This window comes from Acanthochromis polyacanthus, chromosome 6 (assembly GCF_021347895.1).
Source record: "Acanthochromis polyacanthus isolate Apoly-LR-REF ecotype Palm Island chromosome 6, KAUST_Apoly_ChrSc, whole genome shotgun sequence".
Lineage (NCBI taxonomy): Eukaryota > Metazoa > Chordata > Actinopteri > Pomacentridae > Acanthochromis > Acanthochromis polyacanthus.
Window position 1 is genome coordinate 42,223,234 of NC_067118.1, and position 26,422 is coordinate 42,249,655.

At 41.7% G+C, this 26,422-nt stretch overlaps 2 protein-coding genes across 5 annotated transcripts in view; one reads left to right on the top strand and one right to left on the bottom strand.

Annotated features, from left to right (window-relative positions):
* Positions 1–1,274: 1,274 nt before the first annotated feature.
* Positions 1,275–16,487, top strand: LOC110954331 (ERBB receptor feedback inhibitor 1). Of its 3 annotated transcripts, none has more exons than XM_022198788.2 (4): positions 1,275–1,416; positions 9,152–9,315; positions 10,493–10,572; positions 12,985–16,487. In XM_022198788.2, exons 2-4 carry the CDS (start codon positions 9,269–9,271, stop codon positions 13,887–13,889), a joined length of 1,032 nt encoding a protein of 343 aa, XP_022054480.1. In that variant the 5' UTR covers positions 1,275–1,416; positions 9,152–9,268; the 3' UTR covers positions 13,890–16,487. The 3 variants fall into 3 exon arrangements, with proteins under 3 accessions (XP_022054480.1, XP_051806224.1, XP_022054481.1); XM_022198789.2 differs by lacking the exon at positions 1,275–1,416 and adding an exon at positions 8,647–9,067; XM_051950264.1 differs by lacking the exon at positions 9,152–9,315 and having other exon boundaries at positions 1,305–1,416.
* A 120-nt stretch (positions 16,488–16,607) lies between these two features.
* emc1 (ER membrane protein complex subunit 1) overlaps positions 16,608–26,422 on the bottom strand; it is a 28,201-nt gene continuing 18,386 nt past the window's right edge. For both annotated transcript variants that reach the window (XM_022198786.2, XM_022198785.2), the window contains 5 exons: positions 19,896–20,069; positions 18,733–18,943; positions 18,508–18,592; positions 18,291–18,420; positions 16,608–17,580 (listed from right to left, as the gene is read on the bottom strand). In XM_022198786.2, the coding sequence (XP_022054478.2) occupies positions 17,401–17,580; positions 18,291–18,420; positions 18,508–18,592; positions 18,733–18,943; positions 19,896–20,069 (780 nt within the window). In that variant the 3' untranslated portion in view covers positions 16,608–17,400. The remainder of the gene's footprint in view (positions 17,581–18,290; positions 18,421–18,507; positions 18,593–18,732; positions 18,944–19,895; positions 20,070–26,422) is intronic.

Consider the following 26,422-nt stretch of genomic DNA (forward strand, 5'->3'; position numbering starts at 1 on the left):
CATACGCACGCTTACAGGAACTTTCATGACTCCCACTGCCGGCCTCGTTTCAAAATTTTGCATTTTTTTCCACTATTAAAGGGTCAATAATTCAACATTTGAAGTAATAGAGTACAAACAATAGCTGTAAATGTATAGTTTTGTGGGGTTTTTTTTTTGCTTAAGAGCTTCACATTTTCAATTCCATTACTAGTGAGGACACATATTTTGTAGCATGTTTTAACCTGAAAATACACAAAGTCATTAATATGTTCTCCGGTAACTGCATTAGAAAGATGCTACAGCATTGGAAATACTCTTTTCAGCATGTTGGATGTACTGAACAGTATTTTTTACATCCTTTTGTGTAGTTTAATCAATCAATGCATCGTATTTTAAGGGAATTAAAAGACAGTCCTTTAAAATTAGTGCAATGTTAAGACTGAAAGTAAAAGAAACCTGGAAATTAAACGTAGTAATTTGAGATTTATGACGTATTATTTCCTAATGGTGGAGTGTTTTATGTTCACAGGAGATTTTGACTTGAAAATCCCACAAACTGACGAGTTATTCTCAGGTTTTTTCCGTTAGAAATGTGAGTAAAATCAAAATACAGTATAGCATGAAAACTGTCTGATGGATAGATTGAGCAGCATTCTTTATATGGGAGCTTGTTGCAAAGATTTCAAGATTTTATGTCTTTTTGGAGACTTTAATCAAAGCAATGCTTTATATTTTAAGACATTATCGTGTTTTTTGTTTCTATATAAAGTCACTATCAATGGAGTTAAAGGTAGGCCTGTAAATGTGTGGGATATTATTAAATTTTACTGCCAAAAGTAAGAAGAACAAAGTAAATAGAAGCAGTAATTTGAGATTTATGGCAGACTGTTTCCTAATGGTGGTGTTTTTTCATGTTTTTGTCCTGAAAATCTCACAAGAAGCTAAAAAAAATCTCTGGTTGCTGCATTAAAAATCTCATTCCTGGATGTAAGTAAAAGAAAAATGCACGATAAAATGAAAACTAATTTAAAAAATCAAGATTTTAATTTCTTTTATGTAGTTTAATCATATTTCAGATCATTATTATTTGTTCTTGAATGTGAAATATCTGAACAAATGTTTAAAAACTGCGTTAGAATTAAATTGTGGGACTAACAGTAAAATAAAGAATAAAGCAGGAATTTGCTCCTGATGACTGATAGTTTCCTAATGCCGTGCTGTTTGGTGTTTTCTGGGGTTTTTTCCCTTTAAGGCTGCTCTGGGTGGAGTTTCTGAGCTTTTATAAGTAGATGTGGAGCTGGACGTCACTCTGACACTAAATGAGTTTCTCCTCCCGGGTTGTTGACAGGAGGAAGGTCCACATGGTTCAGCTCTGAATGATTATTCTCCACTAACTTTATCTCATCGGAACCAAACTCTGGGCTCTACGTGCTGGTAAGACTCCCTGAAGTTTATTTATTGAGATAAATCTGGGGTTTAAACTCTGTTTAACCGGAGCCATTAGGGGCAGGGTTGTGTTTTATGATGTGGATGGAAAACTGTTTAATTTTATGTTCATAAAAAGATACAGATTGGTTTTCTTAACGTTGTTTTACTGAAGAAGAGGTTTAAAGGAGGTAAAGATGGTAAAAAAAAAATCATTTTAGTTGTTTTTTTATGGATAAAATCGTGTTTAGTTCAATCGGTTCGTTAGTCTGAGAGCAGCGGGACTCAGGGCTCTCTCAAGCCGCTGCAGGGGCTCCGTGTTCCGGCCAGAGGAGCCGAGTCGAGTCGGATGGTGGTAGTAGGACCGTCCGGTCCGTCCACCGGCAGCCGCCAGAGGGCGCTGTACAGCAGGGCAGGCAGGTGAAGGAAACACCTGAGGTTTGAGGGAATTTTTCTTCTTTATTTCAGAGATTATTTCCTCTTGAATTAGGTTTTTCAAAAACACGAGAATATCATTAAGAATTCAAAACCAAAAACCAAAAATAATACAATAGAATTGGCATGTTTTATGTAACATTACATTAAAAACTTTAAACTTTGGATAAAATAACTGACATATCTAATGTATTACAACATTAAATGCTCTAAACTTTGAATAAGTATTTGTGAAACTTTTTTCTTTTACATCAAAAGACTGAAAATACATCATTCACAAGATTATCAAAAATCCTCAGAAAATATTTATTTTTTGATTAATAAATTACACTACTGTTCAATCTATGTTTAATATTGTATACATATTTTTAAAATTAGATGCATCTATCTATCTATCTATCTATCTATCTATCTATCTATCTATCTATCTTTGTCCACATATTAATTCTCTTGGATTAGGTAAATGTAGATTGATAGCTTTATATTTTCAACTCCTTTCATCCAGAATCAAAAAACTAAATCAAATCGCACACTCTAAGGAACCTGTTGATCATCTTCAGCGGTATTCAGTTGTCGTGTTAAACGTCTGGAGCGTGTTATTGAAATCATATTTAAACGTCACCTTTTTACAGACGATCACATCTGAAAACTGCTTGAGGAATGTAAACCGTTTTGGAAAGCTTTGAACAGCTCATTCTCACCCAAAACTTTGCTCTTTTGTACTCTTTATGCGCAGCGTAATACTGCCAAATCAATCATGCAAATTTGATCACGTCTGATTTTCTGTATTCCCAGACGATTTCAGATCATCTTTCTTTGTTTTTCCTGTCGTGGACATGACCTGAATCAGCTCCATTAATAGATACAGAACCTAAACAGCGTTAGATGATGGGTTTAGTGTACCGCTCATCAATCATTGAGTCACGTGTGTTTTTCCCACAGTCAGGATTCAGGTCAAGGTTTCTTTTCTTCACATGGTTGTTCAGAAATACATGTACTGAAATGTAACCTGGAGGCTGTTCTATGACGTCTAGTGGGCAAAAAAATAAACAATTAACACGAACAGACCAATCAGAAGAGAGGCTACATTTTGGATCTAAATATAAACTGGACTTATGTCATTGTTGTATAGCCATTAAAAAAAATTAGTACGCACGTAATGTTTTTGAGATTTTGCATTGTATTTTTGAGTTTGAAGCCTATTTCGCACCACAAACTGCCTCATGGTTGGGTCATTCAGTGTTTATTGTATTGTATAAAGTCCTGCCTTCCAGAATGACATGAAATTTGTCCAAAATGACTCAAAAATGATCCAAAATGACGAGAAACCATCCAAAATGACACAAAACATGTTGAAAACGACAAGAAATTGTCCAAAATGACATGAAGTTTCCAAAATGACTTGAAAATTATCCATAATTACAGAAAATTAGTCCAGAATGTAATGAAATTTGTCCAAAATGACTCATAAATTACCCTAGACACAAAAATGATCCAAAATGATGAGAAACGATCCAAAATGACACAAAACTTGTTGAAAACAACAAGAAAATTGTCCAAAATAACTCGAAAAGTTTCCAAAAAGACTTGAAAATGATCCACAGTTACAGAAAATTAGTCCAGAATGTCATGAAGTTTGTCCTAAATGACTCGAAAATTACCCTGAAGACAGACAAATGATCAAAAATGACACAAAACTTGTTGAAAATGACAAGAAAATTGTCCAAAATGACTTGAAAAGTTTCCAAAATGACTTGAAAATTATCCATAATTACAGAAAATTAGTCCAGAATGTCATGAAGTTTGTCCAAAATGACTCGAAAATTGTCCCAAAGACACACAAATGATCAAAAATGACACAAAACTTGTTGATAACGACAAGAAAATTGTCCAAAATGACTTGAAAAGTTTCCAAAATGACTTGAAAATGATCCATAATTACAGAAAATTAGTTCAGAATGTCATGAAGTTTGTCCTAAATGACTCGAAAATTGTCCCAAAGACACAGAAATGATCAAAAGTGACACAAAACTTGTTGATAACGACAAGAAAATTGTCCAAAATGACTTGAAAAGTTTCCAAAATGACTTGAAAATGATCCATAATTACAGAAAATTAGTTCAGAATGTCATGAAGTTTGTCCGAAATGACTCAAAAATTACCCTAAAGACACAAAAATGATCCAAAATGACTCAAAACTTGTTGAAAATGACAAGAAAATTGTCCAAAATTACTTGAAAAGTTTCCAAAATGACTTGAAAATGATCCACAGTTACAGAAAATTAGTCCAGAATGTCATGAAATTTGTCCAAAATGACTCGAAAATGACTCTAAAGACACACAAATGATCAAAAATGACACAAAACTTGTTGAAAACGACAAGAAAATTGTCCAAAATGACTTGAAAATGATCCATAATTACAGAAAATTAGTCCAGAATGTCACGAAATTTGCCCTAAATGACTCGAAAATTATCCCAAAGACACAGAAATGATCCAAAATGACGAGAAAGGTTTAATAAAGTTAAATAATCCTCCATTTGTGTTGCAAATTCTGCCGCTGAGAGCTGTTTTTGCACATTCTCATTCACTGTTTAATGTAGTCGTACGTTATAGATGAATATGTTTACAGTATAAAGTCAGTATTAGCCTCAAAAATCCCATATTTTCCCAGTTTTAATGTAGTATGCAGTACAGCGAGTCTGTAACAGGTTTAGCTGGTAAATAAGCTTCCATTTATGCTGCTGTTGAGAGCTGTTTTTGCCCGTTTGACGCTCATTTATTGTAGAGCATAGTGTGCTACAAGTTTTTTATGAATACATGTTAGATTTCCTCACTCACTGCTAAGCTAAAGCTGAGCCACCACCTAATGAACTCATCTGTAGAGGTCCTTGGACAGAGGGATGTTGGGTTTACCATCACAGCTCCTGCATTGGGCTGAACAAACTGTTTCCTCCGGTTTGTCCTTCCAGCTGAGCCCACAGCGCTCCGTCCTCCTGCCGGGGATGCCTGGACCGGGCTCATACCTCGGCCGTGTGGGCTCGTCTCCATGGCGTGTCTCTGGTCCTCACCTCATGGGAGAGTTCACTCGTATTTTCGGGCTTCGCTTCTCTGTGGACCAAAGCGACACAAAGGCCCATTCATGCCTGAGAGTGCTTCCATTCATGCACAACTGAGTGATTGCCGGTAGAATTCCTAATTGTTCGGCGTCTTCCATCTCCGAGGCTCACGGGTGGAAATGACGCCACAGACGGTTGTTTTAAGGACGGCATTAATATTCAAAGGACGCGTGAGTCACTGTTTGGTTTGTTGTGGGTTTCTCTTTGCATGCTCCGCATTGTTCGCCTCCCACTTCGATTGTTGACGTGAAACAAAGCCGGACTTTGAAGAATAAGATGGCAGGGTGATAGTAAAGTGGGCCTGCAGGCGTTTGTGTTTAATTCAGTGCTTACATTTGAATGTGAAATGGGACTTTTTTACTGGAGTTTGCAAGTTCAGGAGGTGTTCAAGCATCAAAGCTAGGGAAAGGAAAGTTTACTTAGACTTCGAATTTTGGTGCATTACAGCAAACAGTAACACGTGGAAAACTTTTAATGAAGGATTAAAAGATTCTTTGTAAAAATGCAAATCAACAGCGAGTGATTTCTAAAATAGAATAGATTTGCTTTATTAACGTTGCACTGCGTTCACACGATAGGAAATGTGGAAATATAAAGCCTAACATCTAGTAGGATAGTATGTGCAAGTGCATCTCTGAAAGCAGTGGGATAGTTTGTCCTTTAAAAGACGGCTTTTTGGAATATGAGGAAACAGAAAGACAGTAGTGTAACCGATGTCTGTGGAACAAAAGCAGTTTTCTGTGGGGCATAAGCTGCTTTTCAGTCTGTTTTTTATGATTAAAAGTAATAATTCAAGTAATGTTTCCGGAATTTGCAGAAATTTGCTAATTAAGTGCCTGAGAATGTGCGAGGTTCCAACTTTAAATGTGCAAAAAGATAACAATAATAATCCTATTTCAAAAGGGTTAATGTGATGAATCTTGTCAGCATCAGTAATCACAGAGCGGTCGATGGAGGCTGGATAATGAATCTTACTCTGCTCTTGGATGCACCACCGGGGTAAAGAGCTGCTAACACAAACCCAGAAAAGCAGATTTACCTTCACCTGACTCAGGACTGTTTATCTTCCTGCAGTGAAAGCAGTTGGAGCATACATGTAGATACAGTCATGGACAAACTGATCAGACCAGCCTTGTTTTCTTCAGTCTTTTGTTCGTTTTAATGCCTGGTACCACTAAAGGTTTATTACCTGAAGAATACGATGAACATGACTTTAAATGCAGCTGATTCCATCATACTTTATGTCCTATCTGACCTGCTTCAGCTTCATCGTATTCCAGGCTCTATAAGAGGACATTTCAAAGGTCTAGAGTGGTTTCCTGATGACATTCAAGCTGAAGCACAACTCAGAAGTTGTCAGCTCTCACATAACACCTAAAACTAAAGAATTATGTGAAGCCACAAAGGCAGCCATCATGAGTGAGAGACAGGTAGAGAAAAAAATGAAGATCTCCAAGGCAGCCGTTCATCACACCAAGAAAAACAAACCCAGCATGGTTCTACCAAACTGCTGGCTGGTCAGGAAACGTCTTTCTACCACCAGATGACCGTCACTCATCTGTTCCTGTGTCTGATATCGAGCCTCCTGTGGAAAATGTCTGACACCAGCTCTGAAATTAAACTCCTAAGAGCTATTTTTGTTGTTATCATTATATTTGTTCAAATAAATGCTCCTTTAGTGGTAGCAGGCATTAAAATGAACCAGAAACTGAAGAAACAAAGGGTCAGTTTTTACATGACTGTAGATATCAGAACGGTGGGCAACACAGCTGCTGTGATTGGTGCCGTTTTTCTTTTATATCCTCCTTTTAGTGCTTGTTAGATATTTAGACTGAAACATTTTGACACTAATGCATTCTGTGTGGTGGATTTAATTAAACTGATTCGCCAAACTAGATCTGGACCCACAGCCTTATCTGAATCAAGTGGAATATTCCTTGAAGCGTGTGCGGAGCTTTGGTCCGTGTGGTTCAGCATCACAGGAACGCCGGTACAATCAGCCCCTGTTGTGAGGGCGGATGCTGCAGGGCTTCACGGTCACAGGGAGGAAGGAGGCCGAGCAGCGCCGTCGGCCTCCCACATCTGACCCAGAGGTTGTGCAGCAGCCGTCCCATCAGACAGACGGCTTTAAAGCGGAACCACAGAGGGATACAGGCTGGAGGCTTTTACTGCGCTGCTTTTTGTTGTGACGGCTGTTTCCTGGAGGAACAATGCAGCGTGTCACAGACCTGTTTGTGGTTTGGTGTGTCTGGTAAGAATCTGTAATACGTGACTCTGATGAGGTGCTTTTCATTTGTTTAGTCAGTCTTTTTTGCACAGTGAACTCTCGCACAGTGAGTAGAATATCAGTAGGTGTGTAACTTCAGGGATTTCCTGGTACATTGTACAGTTTATCAACTCTGCTGGGCTGTAATAAATAAGTGTTGTTGTATTTAGCCAGCTCTTTAACACCATATGTAGAGTATAGACACAATACTGCTCATTCTAGTTCAGGCTGCACATTCAGCCCAGTTTGAGCTCCAGTAAAACCACAGCATAGTAACCTATAAATAACCACAACTCCTAATGGTTCCTTTGTTTGAGTGCAAAAAATGCATTCTGAAAATGTTCACATTTCAGGAAATATCTTTTTACAAAACATCATGAAATACCTGAAATTTATGAAGAAAAATCAAGTTCAGTTTCATCAACATTCAGCCTCAGTTTATCATTTCCACAGAGTGTCTACAAAGGAACACAACATTTAGTCACCTGGAGCTGAACCGTTCAAGATTTTACTTTATGATCAAAATGACAAAAGTCAGACAAAAAAAAAAAGACAAAAAATAACAAAAGCAAGACAAAATATTACAAAAATGAGACACAAAACAACAAATATGAGCAACTAAATTACAAAAAAAGAGACAAAGGACACAAAACAAAACAAAAAGAGAAAAAACGGACAAAAAAGTTAAAAAATGAAAAAAAAATGGACAAACGACACACAGGGCAATGAATAAAGCAAAACACAAAATGACAAAAATGAGACAAAAAACACAAGCGAGACAAAAAGGAAACAGAAAACGACAAAAATGAGAAACAAAATGACAAAAAGATGAGACAAATGACAAAAATCAGACAAAAAAAGCAACAAAAACAAGACTAAATGTTACAAAAATGAGACACAAAACAACAAATATGAGCAACAAAATTACAAAAATGAGACGAAGGACACAAAACAAAACAAAAAACAGAAAATATGAACAAAAAATGTTAAATTTTTTTTTAAAATGGACAAACGACACACAGGACAATGAATAAAGCAAAACACAAAATGACAAAAAAGAAAAGCGAGATAAAAAGGAAACACAAAACGACAAAAACAAAACAAAAAACATGGGACAAATGACAAAAATCTGACCAAAAAAGACAAAAAAGCAACAAAAAAAGACAAAATATTACAAAAATGAGGCACAAAAAGAACAAAGAACAATCTAGTATTTCACTTTCTGATCAAACAACTTGTCATGGTCTAGAAATGATTTTAAATTTATACTTTTACTAATTTACAATCTGCAGTTAATGTCTTCTGTGTAATTTTTACACTTTTGAGGACCGGATTGGACCCTCTGGAGGACCACTTTTGGACCACGGGCCTCATGTTGGACACCTCTGCCCTAAAACATCCCATTTGATATATTAGTACATGTATTTGTGCAAATGTTTTCATCTATAGGTGACATAAACACGAGGCTCCTCTGCTCACTGCTTCTATTTGTTCTGTATTATTGCCTGTTTATATTCACAGTACTATCAATGGAAGTTAAATTAAAGTAGGAAATGTGTTCACCCTAAAACATCCCATTTAACATATTTAGCTTCGTGTGCTTTTTCTGTTCGTTTCTATGGACAGTAGATGACTCTATAGGTGAAATATGCAGCATGTTTTTCCTCCTCATATTTGTTCTATGTCGCTGTCTGACCTCTGACCGGCCTCTCAGGATGAGAACGTGCAGCTGTGCTTTGTTCCACATGTATGTCGTTCGTGCGCCTCGTTTACGAGCTCGACGGAGGTGTGACCTGCACTAACGAACCCGGTGACGTGATGCCAGATGTTGGAGTCGATCTGTGCGTTTTGTCTCTAATGAGACGCAAATGTCCAGATATCCAGGTGGATGGACTAACGCTCAGGTTTCTGTGTCTCTCCTGCAGATCGCCGTCGGCTAGCATGACGCTGCGATGGGTTTGATGGAGCCGACTGGAGCTGGAGCTTTGGATCGATACCAGACGGACCTCCAGGAGTTTTAGAAATGAAAATTCTGCCAGAGCATGGCCGGGAGTCAGAATAACTACTGGGGACAGCATGAGCTGAACAGGTACACAAACACAACAATTAGTAGCAGAGAAACAGAAAAACTATACACAGTGTGACGCTTTCTAACTGCCATCATAAAATCCAGTTTTGACACAGAACTACTTATTTTTTTATCATCTGTAAACAAACACAAGATGCACAAATAAAAAGTTCAGCAGCGCCTCACGTCTGCATCCAATAATACATTTATTAGCTGCTATACGAGATAAACACCTGCAGCTGCTTAAAGAGGATCTGACGTAAAGCAGGGGTGTCCAACATGAGGCCCGTGGTCCAAAAGTGGTCCTCCAGAGGGTCCAATCCGGCCCTCAGAGTGGAAAAATTACAGAGAAGACATTAACTGCAGATTGTAAATTAGTAAAACTATTCATTTAAAATCATTTCTAGACCATGACAAGTTATTTTGATCATAAAATAAAATACTAGATTGTTCATTGTTCTAACCCTAACCCTTCACGTTGTAACTTTTTCTCTTTCTTGTTTTGTTTTGTGTCGTTTGTCTCATTTTTTTGTCATTTTGTTTCTTGTTTTTGTCATTTTAGATCTCATTTTTGTAATACTTTGCCTTGTTTTTGTTGCTTTTTTTGTCTAACTTTTGTCGTTTGGCTCATGTTTTTGTCGTTTTGTTTCTCGTTTTTGTCCTTTTGTGTCTTTTTTTGTCTCGTTTTTGTCATGTCACATCTCATTTTTAACAATATTTTGTCTTTTCTCGTCAGTTTGATCATAAAGTAAAATCCTCTATGGTTCAGTTCCAGACAGCTGTGACTAAATGTTGTGTTTCTTTGTAGAAACGCTGTGATAGGTTATTACGCTGTGACTTTATTGGTCCGGTCCACTTGAGATCAAACTGTTCTGAATGGGGAACCTGAACTAGAATGACCCCTGATCTAATAGTTTCCATGTGAATCTCTGACGTTTTTTGTTGATTTTCTTTAAATAGCACCAAAACTACCAAACACGCTTTAAGAACATGATCCAGAAAACATCCAGCAGCTCTCAGTGCTGTTGCATAATGTAAAAGGAGAACGGAACATATGTTCTGCTAAAGCGCTTGTCCTGCTTGTTTTTTTCCACATATAATGAATGACTTACGACAGCTAATGTGCAGGAATGATTTACACACATGTTCAGGTCTCTGTGGATTTCTCAACCCTCTCTGTGTCACTGTTGTTTGGCAGAGTTTGCTTTGGTCTGAATGCTGACATGGATCACAGCCTGAAGGAGCTTCAACAGCAGCAAACGGCCAAAGAGTTTAACTGTGAGTCTCTTTATCCATGTGCATTTTACATAGAAGATGTTATAGAGGCATTTTATCACAGAAGGAAGCTACACATTAAATCCTGTTTCCAACTAGAATCAGCTTGGATATAAATAAACCCTTTGGAAGCAGAGCGGTCTGACTCACTTTCTGTAATTTTTGAGATTCAAAGCTGAGTGTTTTTCAGAATGCTCTAATATTCCACTGCACCGCTGTATTTGTGTTGTGGGTTAGACCACTCTGCCACTAAAATCTAGAGCATAAAATACGACAGAAATGAGACCACTCTGCTAGAACCCCCTCCTGTCATTCTGAAAGTTCTCAGTCATTTCAAATTGTTTTCACTTCGTTCTGAACAGATTTTTGCGTCATTCTGGGAAGATTTTTGTCATTTCTGACAACTTTTGTGTAATTCTGGAGATATTTTCGGCAATTCTGGATCATTTTCAAGTCATTCTAAGCATATTTTGAGTCATTTTCGATTATCTTTCAAGCATCTTTGACAAACTTAGTGTCATTCTGCAAGTTTTCAGTCATTCTGGGTCATTTTTAATCAGAGATAAATGATTTTGGAGAATTTTCCGGTCCTTTTAGACTATTTTCATGTCATTCTGAAGACATTTTTGTCATTTTAGATCATTTTTGGAAGATTCTCTGTAATTCTGGCTCGCTTTGAATCATTCTGGATGATTTTTGAAGCATCTTGGTCACACACACAGAACACATCGCTGCATGACGTAAAAGACAACCAGAACAGATATTCTATTAAACACTTGTCATGTTGGTTGTTTTACAGCTAATCTGGGACTCCTAACAGGATGAGTTTGGATGCTTTAGGAATTAAAGACACTTTAAAGAATCATTCTTATATTTATCTGTAGGTGTCGCTTCAGTTCACGGTTTTAATTTAGTTTAAACTGCACAAAACCCAAAAAAGGAATCAGAAAGAACAAGCGTTACACACTGCAAAAGAAAAACAGAACATATAGTCTGTTAGAGCACCAGTTAGACTTATTTCACATATAATTACTGATCTGACAGGAGATATATGATGCTAGTTTGGATGCTTTGTGGATTTGAGATCATATTTTAAAGGAACATTATTAATATTTATCTGTAATTATAGCTTTATAGTTAGCATTTTTGACTTTTTTATTTGTCGTCAACCGTTCTACAACTTGTTTAAATCATTAATTCCATGTGTATGTGATTGTAATTATTGAATTTATGTTGATTTTTACTAAAACAGCACCAAAACCTCACAAAGAAAACAAAGAATATTCTGTTAAATAATGAAAAAGGACAGGATGTGTGTAATACTCATGATAGTTTGGATGCTTTGTGAATTTGAGCAAATATTTATCTGTAATTATCGCAGAAATCTTTGCAGTTCTAATGCTATTTTTCATTTATTGTGAAACTCTTGACAGCTTGTATAAACCGTTTCTCTTTAGGACAATAATATCCCTGTGTTTGTCTCTATTAAACCTACTTTAAACCCCATCCGCCTGCTGAATCAGTGTGCAGACGGAGTGTAGGTGAGTCTGTCGTCACAGAGCAGAGTTGTGTATCTAAGGAAGGAGAGCGTGGTGAAGCTATCGCCCTCCGGTCACCAGCTGTTCCTGCAGTCTGGGGCACGTCGGATGTTTCCATAGGGAAGGTTATGGGAATGTGGGTTAAGATTATGCGCCTGGCCTGCAGATAATGGTGATTCCTGCGTTAATCAGGGTGTTGTGGCTGATGTTTGACGAAGAGGGTGATAGGTTAAGCGGTTGTTTTCACTCCCGTTTCCTGCGCCGTATCTCCAGCAGCTCAGGGGTTTTTGTTAGGAAGAGATTGGACGGCCCACTCCCTCCTACATCACACTCAAGTTCAGCGTTTTTTTGTTTTTATCACTGCAAGTTGTTTTCCATGTTTCTTCCTGTGAGATTCGCCTCCGCACTGAGGGAAACAACAACTACAGCACATTTCTGAAGAGAAACAAATTCAATTTCATCAACATTCATCCTCAGTTTGTCATTTCCACATTACAACTTCCAGATCACAGAGTGTCTACAAAGGAACACAACATTTAGTCACCTGGAGCTGAACCAGAGAGGATTTTACTCTATGATCAAAATGACAAAAGTCAGACAAAAACAAGACGAAAAATTACAAAAATGACACGCAAAATGACAAAAATGAGACACAAAATGACAAAAAATGAGACAAACAACGCAAAACAAAACAAAAGAGACAAAAAATTAGACAAACATGTTTCAAAACAACAAAAAAATGGACAAACGACAAAAACAAGACAAAACAGGAACCACAAAACGACAAAAACAAGAAGCTTGTGTACCAAATAAGTGATATCTGAGTGTAAAGGAATGATTTCTGATCTTTAACGTGATTCTTTTCTGTCTTCCCCAGCCAACATCTCCCTCTTCCTAACCTCTGATAACTTCCTGCTGCACCATGAAGGAGACCAGGTGGTTCCTTCCTCCCAGAGACGAGCGGCGTTCGGCGGCCGCCACAGAGAATCCAAACCCCTGCCGCCTCTTCCTGACCCAGAGGAGCTGATGTCAGACGAAGCAGCTGACAGTGAAGTGGAGTTCTTCACCAGCGACCGACGGCGCCTTCTGCCTAAAAGCTGCCCGAAGCCGGTGTGCAGAGGCAGCAGAGACTGTGGACAGGTGAATTACGCCTACCAGGAGAGTTCACTGCGTGCCGGTGGAGCTGGGATTGCTTTCTCTTGGCCCAGCAGAGAGGAGGCGGCTAGAAGAGGCCGGTTTGGAGCAAATAACTGGCTCCAGAGAGACGAAAACCAGCATGAGGCGTCAGCAAACGGGGAACCTTTGAAAGACCAACCATCCAGAGACAGATTCTCCTGCTCAGACCTCTTCCCCGCTGACAAACCCCAAGTCCCTCCTCGCATCCCCATCCCGCCCAAACCCGCCGCTTTCTCAAAGACCAGCCACGACGACAAGCCTCCCAAAATCCCTCCGAGGGTCCCGTTGGTCCCGCCCTGCCCGCCGCGCACCCCCAGCCCCAAATGTCTTCCCATCTACATCAACGGAGTGATGCCCGCCACTCAGAGCTTCGCCGCTAACCCGGAGTACGTGAGCAAGGCCTTACAGAGACAGCAGAGCGAACGGGCGCCGCCTCCGGCCCAGTTTACCCCCTGCATCGTCCCCATCCTGAAGGACGGCAGACAGGCCAGCGCCACGCACTACATCCTGCTGCCGCCGGGCCGTCCGCCGCACACCGACAGACGGGACAGACTCATGAGCGAACCGATCAAGACGGGACACGGCGGCGCCTGGCAGAAGAGATAGAACCCTCTGGAAGTACACAACTGTGACTCACATCACTAATGACCACGAGGTTTAACGTCATATTGACCGATATTTTGTCACGCAGCTGCACTGGGAGGTTTGTTTTCCCGTTTTTGACTGAACATTTTACCGGTCAGTATTTTAGACTTCAACCCACAACACATGATAACACGCAGTATTTTCACTAATAGTGGAGAAATATTGACTTCCTGTAACCGAGTTTAACTTTGGTTCACCGAGATACAAACAGGGAAAATGTATCATTACTAAGGCACTTTTCCACTAGCACCTGCTCAGCTCTACTCGACTCAACTCGGCTTAGGCCGTTTTCCGTTATGGTTGTTCCACCTCATCATGGGTGGAGTCCTCATAGAGCAGCAACCCGGAAGTCCCTTAACATCATTTGTGTGCGACACAAATGCAACACAACAATGGAGGACTTTAAGGCGATGGTTCACCTGCTGCTCGGTCACATTCAAATTTTGCCAAGTTCCATGAGGAGCAAAGCGCACCGGACCATCTACGTTCCACCCCTCACCGATAATGATTAGCTCTGGGTAATGACCAAAAAAAGAGAGATACAAGCGTCTGAAATGAGCTTCCTCTGTAGGGTGTCTGAGCTCAGCCTTAGAGATAGGAGGAGAAGATCAGACATCTGCAGGGAGCTCATAGTAGAACCACTGATCCTTCACCTCTGAAGGAACCAGTGGAGGTGGTTTGGACATCTGGTTCTGATCCTCCAGGGAGACTTCCTTTGGAGGTTTTCTGAACATGTCCACCTGGGAGGAGACCCCAGGGTAGACCCAGAACCTGCTGGAGGGATTATGTATCTCATCTGGTCTGGGAACGCCTCGGGATCCCCCAAGAAGAGCTGGAAAGTGTTGCTGGGTGGAGGAAAGTCTGGAATGACCTGCTTCATCTGCTGCCTCCACGACCTGACCCCAGATAAGAGGAAGAAAATGAATAGATGAATGGATGGCAATGTGCACTGTCGCTGTTTTTTTTTTTTTTTAAATGGCAGGTCTGGTTTTCGTGAAGGAGTCACTCTCGTGTCGTCAGCGGCCTGCGCTCTGTAGACGTCACATTATCGGCTAAACTCAGCTCGCTTGGAACCCCGGCCCAGTAGGTACTAAAATAGTACCTGGAACCACATCGTCATGGAAAACCTCATAAACAGAGCAGAGCAGAGTAGGTGCTGGTGGAAAAGCGCCATATTTGTTCGTCTGACAGCCTGAGCTCATGTTTTACTGTTCGTCTTACAAGAGAGTGAATAATTACAACGGTACGAGCTGGGCTTGTATCAAACTGTGTATTACACGTGTGTCATTTCTATGACAATGCTGCTTGAAGAGTTTAATGTATTGATGGATTTAATGTTTTGCTAAATCATTCTCACTGACCAACATTAGAAACCTACAGTGATGCGATAGAGCTCAGCTTTTATCAGGTGGATTCTATTGTGCTCTGCAGGTTTTTACAATAATTTCACTTACATCAAACATATCCGTCTAGATCAGGGGTGTCAAACTCATTTTAGTTCAGGTTAGTTCCACGTTCAGCCCAGTTTGATCTCAAGTGGACCGGACCAGTAAAACCACAGCAAAAGAACCACAACTCCCAGTGTTTTCTTTGTCTTAATGCAAAAAGGTTCAAAGTTTTAACATTTAAGGAATTATCTTTTTACAAAACATCATGAGGAACCTGAAATTTCTTCAGAAAAACAAATTCAATTTCAGCAACATTCAGTCTCAGTTTATCATTTAAATAGCACAACTTCCAGATCAGAGTGTCTACAAACAAAACAATGAGTAAAGCAAAACACAAAATGGTAGTAATAAGACAAAAACACAAGCGAGACAAAAGAGGAAACGCAAAACGACAAAAGTGAGAAACAAAACAATAAAAACATGAGACAAAAATCAGACAAAATATTACAAAAATAAGACGCAAAACAACAATGAACAATCTAGTATTTTACTTTCTGATCCAAACAACTTGTCATGGTCTAGAAATTATTATAAATTTATAGTTTTACTAATTTACAATCTGCAGTTAATGTCTTCTCTGTAATTTTTACACTCTGAGGGCCGGATTGGACCCTCTGGAGGATCACTTTTGGACCACGGGCCTCATCTTGGACACCCCTGTTCTAGATTCTAGTGAAAAACACCCTGTTTTCATTTTATTCCATTTATTTAAAGGTACGTCGTCAGAAAGGACTAAAATTTGAAACTTGACTCAAACCTGCATTCGGGTCTTTCACGAGAAACAGGTCGAAGGTTTTACATTGATTTAGTTTTAATTGAGGACTTCTAAATCCAAACAGGAACTTTTAATCATGATCGAAAGCTGTTTTAACCGTGTTTGTGACTTTAGCTCTAATCCGGTCAAACGGAGGACAGACGGGCGTTTTCTGGGCGTCTTGTTACGTTTACACTGTTGAGGTGCAGGCACACTTTCACCACTTTGTTACGTCCACCTGTTGGAAGTTCTCATGAAGGTTCTGTATCAGATTTGGCTGTTTATCATGTGTCAAACTTAAATCACAGTAAAATTGTTTTTAATCTATTTATAGAAATAAATAACTTATTCATTCTACGATCGACTCTTGTCCTTTTTTGCACGAGAAACCATGATTAAAGTTGACTGAATAAAAGAGATCCTGTTAACTTGGAATATGCTGAAAGTTCACGTGGGAAATGAGAGAAAACACCGGAGTAGTGAGAGATCTTTTAATGGAGCATCAACAGCAGCCGATGGAGGAGAGCCGCTCAGACGTATGAGCTGCAGGACGACTGGTGCACATGAAATGAAGGCTGCCGTCGGTTATTTTCTTTGTTCAAGCACATGATGGAGGAAACGGTGCCTTCAGTGGGAGAGTCTTCAGAAAAGCCCAGATTACCATTCCTTGTCCGTGCTACGTTATCAGCTCACGTTTCATATTCACAGTTCGTTCGCCATCGAATCAAAATGGCATTTAAGTATCAGTGAGTGATTCAGCAGGCTAAAGTTACAAACCATTCCACCAATTCATGCTCACGTAGATCTATTTCTTCTATTTCTACTCGTCGACCTCCACATTTAGCTTCACTCTCCGTTAGATCCGTCTGATGATTCTCAAAAGTAATCTTGGGAAAACTAACATGACTTAAGACGCAAACTTCCATGCGTGTTGGAATTTCCAAACTCCACAGTTCCATAAATCCAAGTCCGTTTCGTTCATTTGTAATTAGTTATGTGTTAAACATTTAATCAAAAATGACGCGGCACAAAAAAACAGTTATTCTACTAGGAAATCATTTCTTGTTTTTTTTTTGCAAAATAAGTTAAAAAACACGTAAAACCTCTGCTAACCCCCGCTCTCCCCCCCTCACCCCAGCAGGTCCTTGCGGGCCTTATTGAACGTTGACCTGTGTTCTTCTACAGGCTCGGCCTCAGCCACCTCACCTCCTCGGGCTGAGGTCCTTCGTGCAGCCGCCGGGCTGTCGGACGCCGGGTTCAGGCCGTCGGTTTACCGCCAGGCCCGGTTGAGCAGCTTGACTTCCGCCAGGCGTTTGCTGATCATGGTGGCGAAGAAGAGGGCAAAAAGTACGCTGCTGATCAGCATGTAGTCGTAGTCGTCTTTCAGCACGTCGAACTGCTTCGAGGGATAAACGCGAGTCTGGTAGATGTCCAGACCGTACGCCACCACCTACGAAAGAAAAAAACAGATTAAACGGTCATATTTAGGTTTAGCTGAAGCGAGAAGGCCGGAGTCTGGATGGATTCTTTAATGATACAGTACAAGTTTCAGGACAGACAACACCAAAAAATTTTACTTGTTTTAAAGTTTGAAAATGCTGAAAAAATATATTTTCACTGTGACACTTCTGATGTCCACATTCTCAACATTTTTGGGAAATTTTGAACATTTTTTGGTGGAAAAAAGAAATGTTAAAAATGTTAAAAATCAATGATTTTTTGGTGAATGTTCTTAAAGAAAAACTGATATAATCACTTCAGATATTTTGAGGATTTTTTAAAAAAGATTTTTACTCATTTTTTGAAAATATTTACACAAAATTTTCTTGCCAAATTTGAGGGATTTTTTTAAAATAAAACTTTTAAGGAATTATTGGAATGTTCTTTCTGAAGGTTTTGCAAACTTTCAGAAATTTGGGGATTTTTTTTTGCTGAATTTTTGGATTTTTTTCAGACGGAAACAGTATTTTTTGGTGCCCCTAAATGAGGACGACAGGAGGGTTAATGTTAATAAAATATACGATTCTAGATGTAATGACAGTGGAAATGGTGGATGTGATGGAAAAGCTATTAAATCCAATAAGATAAACGTGTTCTGAAGAATAAATGCCCACCACTGTAATGAACATATTGTAGTGGGAGCTGTAGTGGTTGACTCACCAGGCAGGTTGACTCCAGGCCAGACGGTGCAGTGTAAATCCCTCGTACTCTGGATACCGTCTGGTTGTAGTTGATGAACCACTCGGTACGGATCAGCAGCTCTGGAGCGTACGGTATCAGGTTCTCTTCACTGGAGATCACATTAACAGGTCAGATGGGATAAAAAAATAACAAAAATCAGTCCAATGTTTATCCAAAGTCTGAGTGCAGGACTTACCGGCTTTGCTCAGATACTATTTCTGGTCTGCGTGGGTCCAGGAACATCTTTGGTAACGACAGAATCCCTCCAGACGGCAAACCAACTGTGACAAAGCAAATCCAAGGAAACATTATGAGAGGCGCCGTGCCAGAATATGCTGAAAAGAGCTTTTTGTTGGTGGGAAAAAAAAAAAAAGGTGGGTTATTCCCAAATACAGAGCAACACAATCCCTGTGAGACTCACTGAGCAGGTGGCGGCTGGTGATGCCCTTCTCCGTCAGGGTGGCCTCCATGGTGGAGATGGACGAGGGGAAAATGTAGGACTGCTGGAGCACCTGAGGGGCATGAGGCCGATCCAGGGAGCTGAACACGGTGCTGTTGTAGAGCTCCATCCCTTCATACAGCTCAATCACAGAGAACTCATTCCTGCGAGACTTGGTGCTCCAGTATTCATACTGTGGATCCACACAGAGACAGAGCACACGCTGAGAGGACACAACAGCTCCCATGATCAGGTCTTTAGCATCAAAAACAACACATGATTAGTGTCGCATACATTCTTAAAGCAGAGGTGGCAAACATGCAGCCCACAGGCCAAAAAAAAAAGCCCACCAGAGCGTCCAATCCGGCCCGCGGGACGATTTTGTGAAGTGTAAAAAGAGACTTTAACTGCAGATTGTAAATTAGTAAAACTATAAATTTAAAATCATTTCTAGACCATGACAAGTTGTGTGGATCAGAAAGTAAAATACTAGATTGTTCTTGGTTATTTTGTCGTTTTGTGTCTCAGTTTTGTAATTTTCTGTCTTGTTTTTGTTGTTTCTCGTTTTTCTTTTGTGTTTTTTTTTGTCTCAGTCTTATTTTGCATTTTGCTTTATTCGTTGTTTTGAGTGTCGTTTTGTTTCACATTTTTGTCGTTTGTCCATTTTTTGGTCACTTTGTAACATTTTTGTATCTCATTTGTTTATGTTTGTGTCATTTGTCTCATTTTGTTTCTTGCTTTTGTAATATTTTGTCATTTTTTAAAGTAAATCCTCCATGGTTCAGCTCCAGGTGACTAAATGTTGTGTTCCTTTGTAGACACTCTGTGATCTGGAAGCTGTAATGTGGAAATGATAAACTGAGGAGGAATGTTGATGAAATTTAATTTATTTTCCTTCAGAAATTTCAGGTTGTTCATGATGTTTTGTAGAAAGATAATTCCTTAAATGTGAACATTTTCAGAATGAACATTTTTTTTGCACTAAACCAAAGGAACCATCAGGAGTTGTGGTTATTTACAGGTTACTATGCTGTGGTTTTACTGGTCTGGATCACTGGAGATCAAACTGGGCTGAATGTGGAGCCTGGACTAAATGAGTTTGACTCTCCTGCTTTAAAGCGACCGTAGCTATCAATCTTACTCACCACGACCCAGTTTTCAGAGTGAACAACGTGCACTGGTCCCCTGGCTTTCCTCTGGACGGCTTCATGAATGATGCGACCGGTGACGCCGTCGATCAGGAGGATCCCGATGAAGCTCCGCTCTTGGTGCAAATCTGTGCTCTCAGTCACCACAGCCAGGAGGTTGGGGTTCAGGTACTGCAAGAAAACAGAATTCAGCGTTATTTAAGGATGTCTCACCAACACAAATAAATGCACTCCCACTTCAACCACAACTGGTAAGACTATTTGGATCAATCTATAACTGAGGGACTTCTGAAGTCCATGGGATATATCTGCATGCATTTTTATTAAAAGTTTAAAAAACAACTAATATTTTTATGTTCATTATGATCATGTCTTTACAAGTTCCATCATTATTTATTGAGGAAACAATCAGTTATTCATAAAAATGACTGGATATCACTAAAATATCAACTAAATAAGGTCTGAACTTAACACCAACCACCTTCTAATGAGCTAAACAATAAAATGAGCTGATTCACAAATAGTTTGGATTGTGTTCTTTTTGTTAAAGGCATTATGGAGGATGTTTTTGTTGTTTAATTTGTCTGATTCACATAAAATGAATATACTGACCTTTAGTGGACTTGTATGTATGGTTTCTAAAATAAAATAAATAAAAATAACTGTGGACATGTGTTCGCCAGTCTAGCCTTTTTTAACCCTTGCCTCAGGTTAAAATTGGTCCAGCTCTCCGTTTAAAGGGTTAGATTCTATCTGCCTATTAGTATTTTCACCTAACAGGTTTCAGCAGAATAAATTAAGCTGGAATCGAGAGACACTCGCCCAGGTTCTAACTGCCTTGCATCCGAATGTCTCACCCCTCTTATCTGATAAATGCTATCCCACCAAGCAGCCTTTCTAAGTAGTAGAATTGATCTATCATACACATTCGTTATCGGTCAGCTGCTCTCTAAGGACTTGCCTGCACTTGGTGCTATTCCTGGGTTCGTTTTAGAGGTTTGGAAAGTACTAACCTCAGGGGTAATGTTTAAACACTCTCACTTTGGACTAAGTAACCTTTAAGAACCATTGGTTTGAATGCACACAATCAACTTAACTTTTTACCACTATGCAGATTTTCAGTGTTTTATAATAATTTCATTAGGCTTCTCTTTAAATACAATACAGCTTTTTATTAAGCAAATCTTAGCAAGAGCACAGCATCAATTCATGATTAAAACAATTAATTATTTCTGATTAAAAATGAGACTAAAGTAAATAAATTGAGCGTACCTGACAATCTTCTCTAATTATTAAATTTAGGAGAGAGAGCAAACAGCATGGCCACTACCGTATCACTCGGTCTTGTCTTGCGTCTGGGAAAAGCACTCAGTTGTCCGGAGGACTCGGTACGATGTCTTCTTTGTGGACAAAAGGATCTTATCCCTCGGCAGGGGGGAGCGGAGGAGTCCTGTAAGCCAATCGTGGTCTGGCAGTTATCTTCTGGAATTGGCTGGAACGTCAGTGCTTACGCCCCAGCTGTCTTCTCTGTGGTATGGTGGTGATGGAAAACCCTCGTCTGGTCAGGCTGTAGTGGGTCACTGGTCTCCCAGCCCCGGGGAGGGGAACAGCCCGGTGCTGTTGCCTCCTTTGCCTCTTCGGGTGTAGTCGGATCTTCCCACTATTGGTTTCTTCTGGATAACTTCAGAACCTCTTAGGACTCTCCGTTTGGCAGAGTGTGGTCTTCGCTTGTTGAACAAAGTCAGAAAAAGACTTTGCTTCCAACGATGTCCTCAGCGATCTCTGGAGCCTAAGTCCCGCGTCGTCTTCCCGTCTCTCGGGCAAGAGAGGAAGGTGAAGATTCTTCAGAACTCTGGCCAAGTTCCCTTTGCTGTTCTTCTGACGGCTCCGGCGAACAACTCCCAACAAATGTCTCTGCACTTCCCTTTTTATACTTTCTCTCGCTCTTACAAACACATACACCGTTTTACACACAGTTCTACCTCTTGGTACGCCCATACCCTTGACTCATAGGTCTTAAGACTCAACCTTTTTCCTGTTACACACACAACAGTTGCATAGAATCATGTGTTTTACAGCAAATACATTTAACACACACTCAGTTGCTATGACAATGTTCTGCAAATAGGCCTCAGCCCATCCTGTCATCCTGTGGAAACTCCAAGTTCCTCATTTCTAAGGGGACTTCTGCCATTCTCACTTCTGCTTTCTTAAGGCCTGGACACACAAACCTATGAGGCCTGTACGCACACACAGAGCCTAACCAAGGATTACTTCACACAGAATCATTTCTTAAATCATTCTTCTCAATCTGAACATAATAAATCATCTGAGTCATTACTTCAATCAAATCAACACTTCAAAAAATATATATGTATTTTAGCAAGCACAATCATATGGTTAACTTATAATGTTTCTTCTTAAGATCTTTATTTGTCTGCTTCAAAACCTTTGTTACCTTAGGGCTGTAACGAGCCTGAGTCCTCTCTGAGACCTCAACATCTGCATCTTACTTGACACCCCCTTCTTGAGGTCACAGATAGCGACTCCAAGCGATCAGGGGAAGAGGTCAACGTCGTCTTCTGGTGCAGTGAGATCCAGCAGGTCTCCAAGCTGCATCTCGGTGTCAGTGGTGGTAACAACTTCTTCAACGATGTAGAGCTCTCCAGGTGACTGCTCCCAGCTGTCGATCACTCGCAACTCTGATAAGTCAGGAAATGCAGGTCGTTGGACGCCCTGCACCACTGCCACTGCAGGCGTCTCTGGTCGTTGGATGCCCTGCACAGCAGCCACTTTGGGCATCGTGAGTTGCTCGATGGCGCGCTCGATTTCCACCAGCGCGTCTGGGACCGTCATAGTAGGCTGCGTGTCTTGGCACTCCAATATTTCAGGCGTAGATTGTACCTCCGATATCTCAGGCGGGTCGTCCGTTAGAGGTGTTGGAGGCCGTGAAGGTATGGGTGACAGCACCGGAGGTAGCTGACATTCTGCTTCCATCACTGGGAGTGGCATCTCCAGTATTTCACTGAGTTCCTGGCTGTAGTTCCACTGGACCTCCGTTTCTTGTGGTGGAGGCTCAGTCTGCGTGCCTTGGGACCGTCCAACCGTCTTCTTTGGCGGAGTAGGGGGCCTCTCAACTACTGGCATCGCTGCTTCGATCGGAGTAATAGGTAACTCGGGTAATTTCCATGGCTTCCCTATGGCGACACATCTTCCATCTGCCACATGGGTCGTGGAGACGCCTTCTCCAGTTGGAAGTTTCCAGAATCTAACATAGACTGGGAGGTAATACCCAGTCGGACTTTCTTGACACCATTCTTCAGGCTTAGCTTGATATGCGACCATCGAACTGCCCATCGGCATGGCCGTGGTTTGTATGCTTATGTGGTGTCCCAGGACAACATTAGGGAGGTAAGCTTCAGGTTTCTTACAATAAATGCCTTGTGCTGTGGTAACAGGGAAGGCTTCCTTGTAACAGATCTCACACCAAAAGGTAGGTGAGACATCCCAGAGGCATTTCTTTTCTTCAATTGTACCCCCACATTTAATGCAGGCTGCACTCATCTGGAATTTAAGCAGACATAGAAACTCTTGATTTCATTTAACATATGTATAAATATTCATAGCGTAGCAAGCTAGCGAGCAAAACAGGGCATGGTGTTGCTTCTCATTCAGCCCTGTCATCTCTTTGGGCGCGCCTTTGAGCCATTCTGCTTCTCCAAGGGGATTGCAGGACCACTGGTGGTGTGCGTCCTGGACTTTTTGCTTCTCCTTCTTTCCGAGGAAAGAGGGCTCCGTACAACATGAACCACACTACTCCAACTACCCCTCTATCTATCAGCAGCCAATACATAACTGCCATAATGCCCCAGCCTACGCCCCAAAGAGTAATGGCGCCGAGCTTGGATCTCTTGCCAACCTTTCTGAGGTTCTTCTTACTGACACCATTTCTACTGGTTTCTTCTCACCTTTTCTGGTGCCAACTCTGAGGTCTTTTGGAGGATTAGGTGTCTGATGGGGGACTGATTCCAGTGACTGGTCGTCTTCTTGTTCTTCTTCTTCATCGGACGACTCACTGCTGCTTATCACGATATCTGGTTCTGGTGCCGGATTGACGGTAACGCGTCTTGGCTCCAAACTAGTGCGTCGTCTTGGGACAGGAGGCGTTGGTCCTGGAGTGATGGGTGAAACTACTGGACCTGTAGGTACAGGGGTCCTTGGTGTTCTCTGCTCTCTTGGGTCCTGCCCAGTGGTCTGCAGGTTGGTATAGTCACCTTCGGGGATTGCGGCCTCCATGGCCCCTTCTTGGTCCCGTAGGTACAACCTCTGTACCACAGCTCCCGGAGGAGTCTCTTGCTTCCATATCACCATGGACTTGGGTTGAGACTGGCTCTGTACGTAGCTGTGTTCACCCCCAGGGTAAGCTCCAGGCGGGGCTGCTTCACCAGGTGTGGATGATTTTCTCTCCCGTTCAGGGCTGAGCACCTCGGGCAGCTTTGCTCCGTCTTCTGCTGGTCGATCAGTTTTCCCTTTTGCTTTAAGGCCTCTCGCCTTCTCTGCATCTTTGCAGGGCTTCAGTATGCGATCTCTCCGCTCTTTGTTCTGCGCTTGAGAGGTCATGACCACCAGTTGCTTCAACTCATTACAGACCTCATGTGCCATCAGCTGCCATTTCGCCGCTCTTGTGGCTGCCTCTTCTGCCACTTCCCAGGGCAGTGTGTTGGATCTCAGCCCATCAGCACAAATGACCACTCTTCTGTACTTCAGGTCATTTGCTTTCGCCAGTCCTTTGACCAGGGCACTGTACAGCTTTTTCCTGTATGACTCAATGTCATCTCCTTCACGATACTCATCTTCTATCACATGGATTATAGAGTAGTACGTTGAATCTCCCCCGCTGGTTACCACCACAGATCTACATCCATCTGGACGATTTCTATTCCCCTTACTGGCTTCTTCTCTCTCCCTCTTGTACTCTTCGCCACCTCTGCGTGCGAGCGCCTTTCTGAAAACTGTATTTCTGACTTTCAGGATGGAGGAGGATATTACCAGCAGGGCATCTGCGTGGTACTGCCAGGGGTCTCCTTCGATGTAGTAAGCTGTAGCGCCTGTCTGGTTGCTGAACTTTTTACCATCTGTGGGCAACGGTGGTAAGATGGGGAGGATCCTCTCGGATCTGTCGCTCACTGACTCGTCCTTGGTGCAGAGGTCGTCGACTGGATAGTCTGCAATGGCGTATGCGGCTTGGTACGCCTTCAAGGTTTGAAGGGCCTTCTGTGTGGTTTGGAGAACTTCGTCGGTCGCTTGCACCCTCTCACGGCCTGCTGGAGTCAGAGCAGTGTAGTTTCCTGCGAAACTTGGGCGAGGCATCGGGTGTTGACGGCTTGGTTCACCAAATTCCATCAGGGCTTCCCATTTGGCGAACCCTGTTGGCTTTGGCAGCCCGGCATACTCAGGTCCCTCTGGCTCTTCGTCTGAGTCTTCCGACCCGTTCACGGATCCGGTGTGTGTTTGTTCACTCTGCCGGTCTTCTTCAATCGTCATCTGGCTTCTTGAGGCCCTATATTCATGTATGGGCTTCAACACATCTCTGTGGTCCCTCGGGATTGCCGTTGCCCGGACGCGGTTGGCAATCAGGACTGGAGTCACCTCCGTCTCTTTGGCGAGTGTCTTCACCACAGGGTCATATTCTGGAGAAGGGCTCAAAATCATGACAACTTTTGACATTGGAGCACTTCTCATTGATTCTTTCAGGTACTCACCCCACCAGATTAACCATCCTCTCACCCCATCCTTTGATTTTGGTGGTGTCGACATGGTTCCTAGCACTGTCAACCAGTGCTTTCCTATTTTCTCGCTGGAGGTGAAGCACCCGTCTTTGTCAAGGCCATCCTGTATTTGCTCTTTTAGCTGCGCCTCTGTCAGTCTCTGGTTGAAGTTGCTCACATGCTTCTTTATTCCTTCTTCCCAGGTATCCCATCCTTTACCTGCCAGGACAATCTGGTACTGGAAGGTCGGAGTGAGGTCTGGGCGAAGCATCTTTGAAGTGGAAGCTTTCACTACTTCGCTGATCGTTGTTTCCCCCGGCACTGGGGCCTCGGAGGATGGATCCTCTTCTTCTTGCTCACCGGACCCTCCGGCTTTTGCGTCGTCTTGTGGGGCTGTCGCCTCTTCTGTATCAGGGACGAGTACATCTTTGTCTTGCTGGCTCTCAGCCATCGTCTTTGTCGTCTCGAGTCGTCTGCTCCCTCAAAACCTCTCGTAGGACCGTTGAGCAGGGATGAGTGCAGACCTCGTCTAGCTGCTCCGCGGTGCCCTTTTTTCTGGGATGCGCTGGCCCAAGGTCACTGCGGCTTCTTCTAGCCTGCGGTTCTCACTGTACCTCCCGTCAGGCGTGATGATCCCGAGTCTCTCTGTCGGCTGATCACCCGTGCTGTGGATCCTCGGTCAGAAGGTCTCGTCTTCTCCTTCCCCGATCTCCGCAGCGTGGACCCTCGGTCAGAAGAGATTGGCCCTCTCTTCCC

Excerpts from the sequence above, each read along its gene's own strand:
- LOC110954331 (XM_022198788.2), top strand. The coding sequence starts at position 9,269 with ATGGCCGGGAGTCAGAATAACTACTGGGGACAGCATGAGCTGAACAG. Across the intron at positions 9,316-10,492 it reads GGACAGCATGAGCTGAACAG|AGTTTGCTTTGGTCTGAATG; the intron begins GTACACAAACAC and ends GTTGTTTGGCAG. Across the intron at positions 10,573-12,984 it reads AACGGCCAAAGAGTTTAACT|CCAACATCTCCCTCTTCCTA; the intron begins GTGAGTCTCTTT and ends TGTCTTCCCCAG.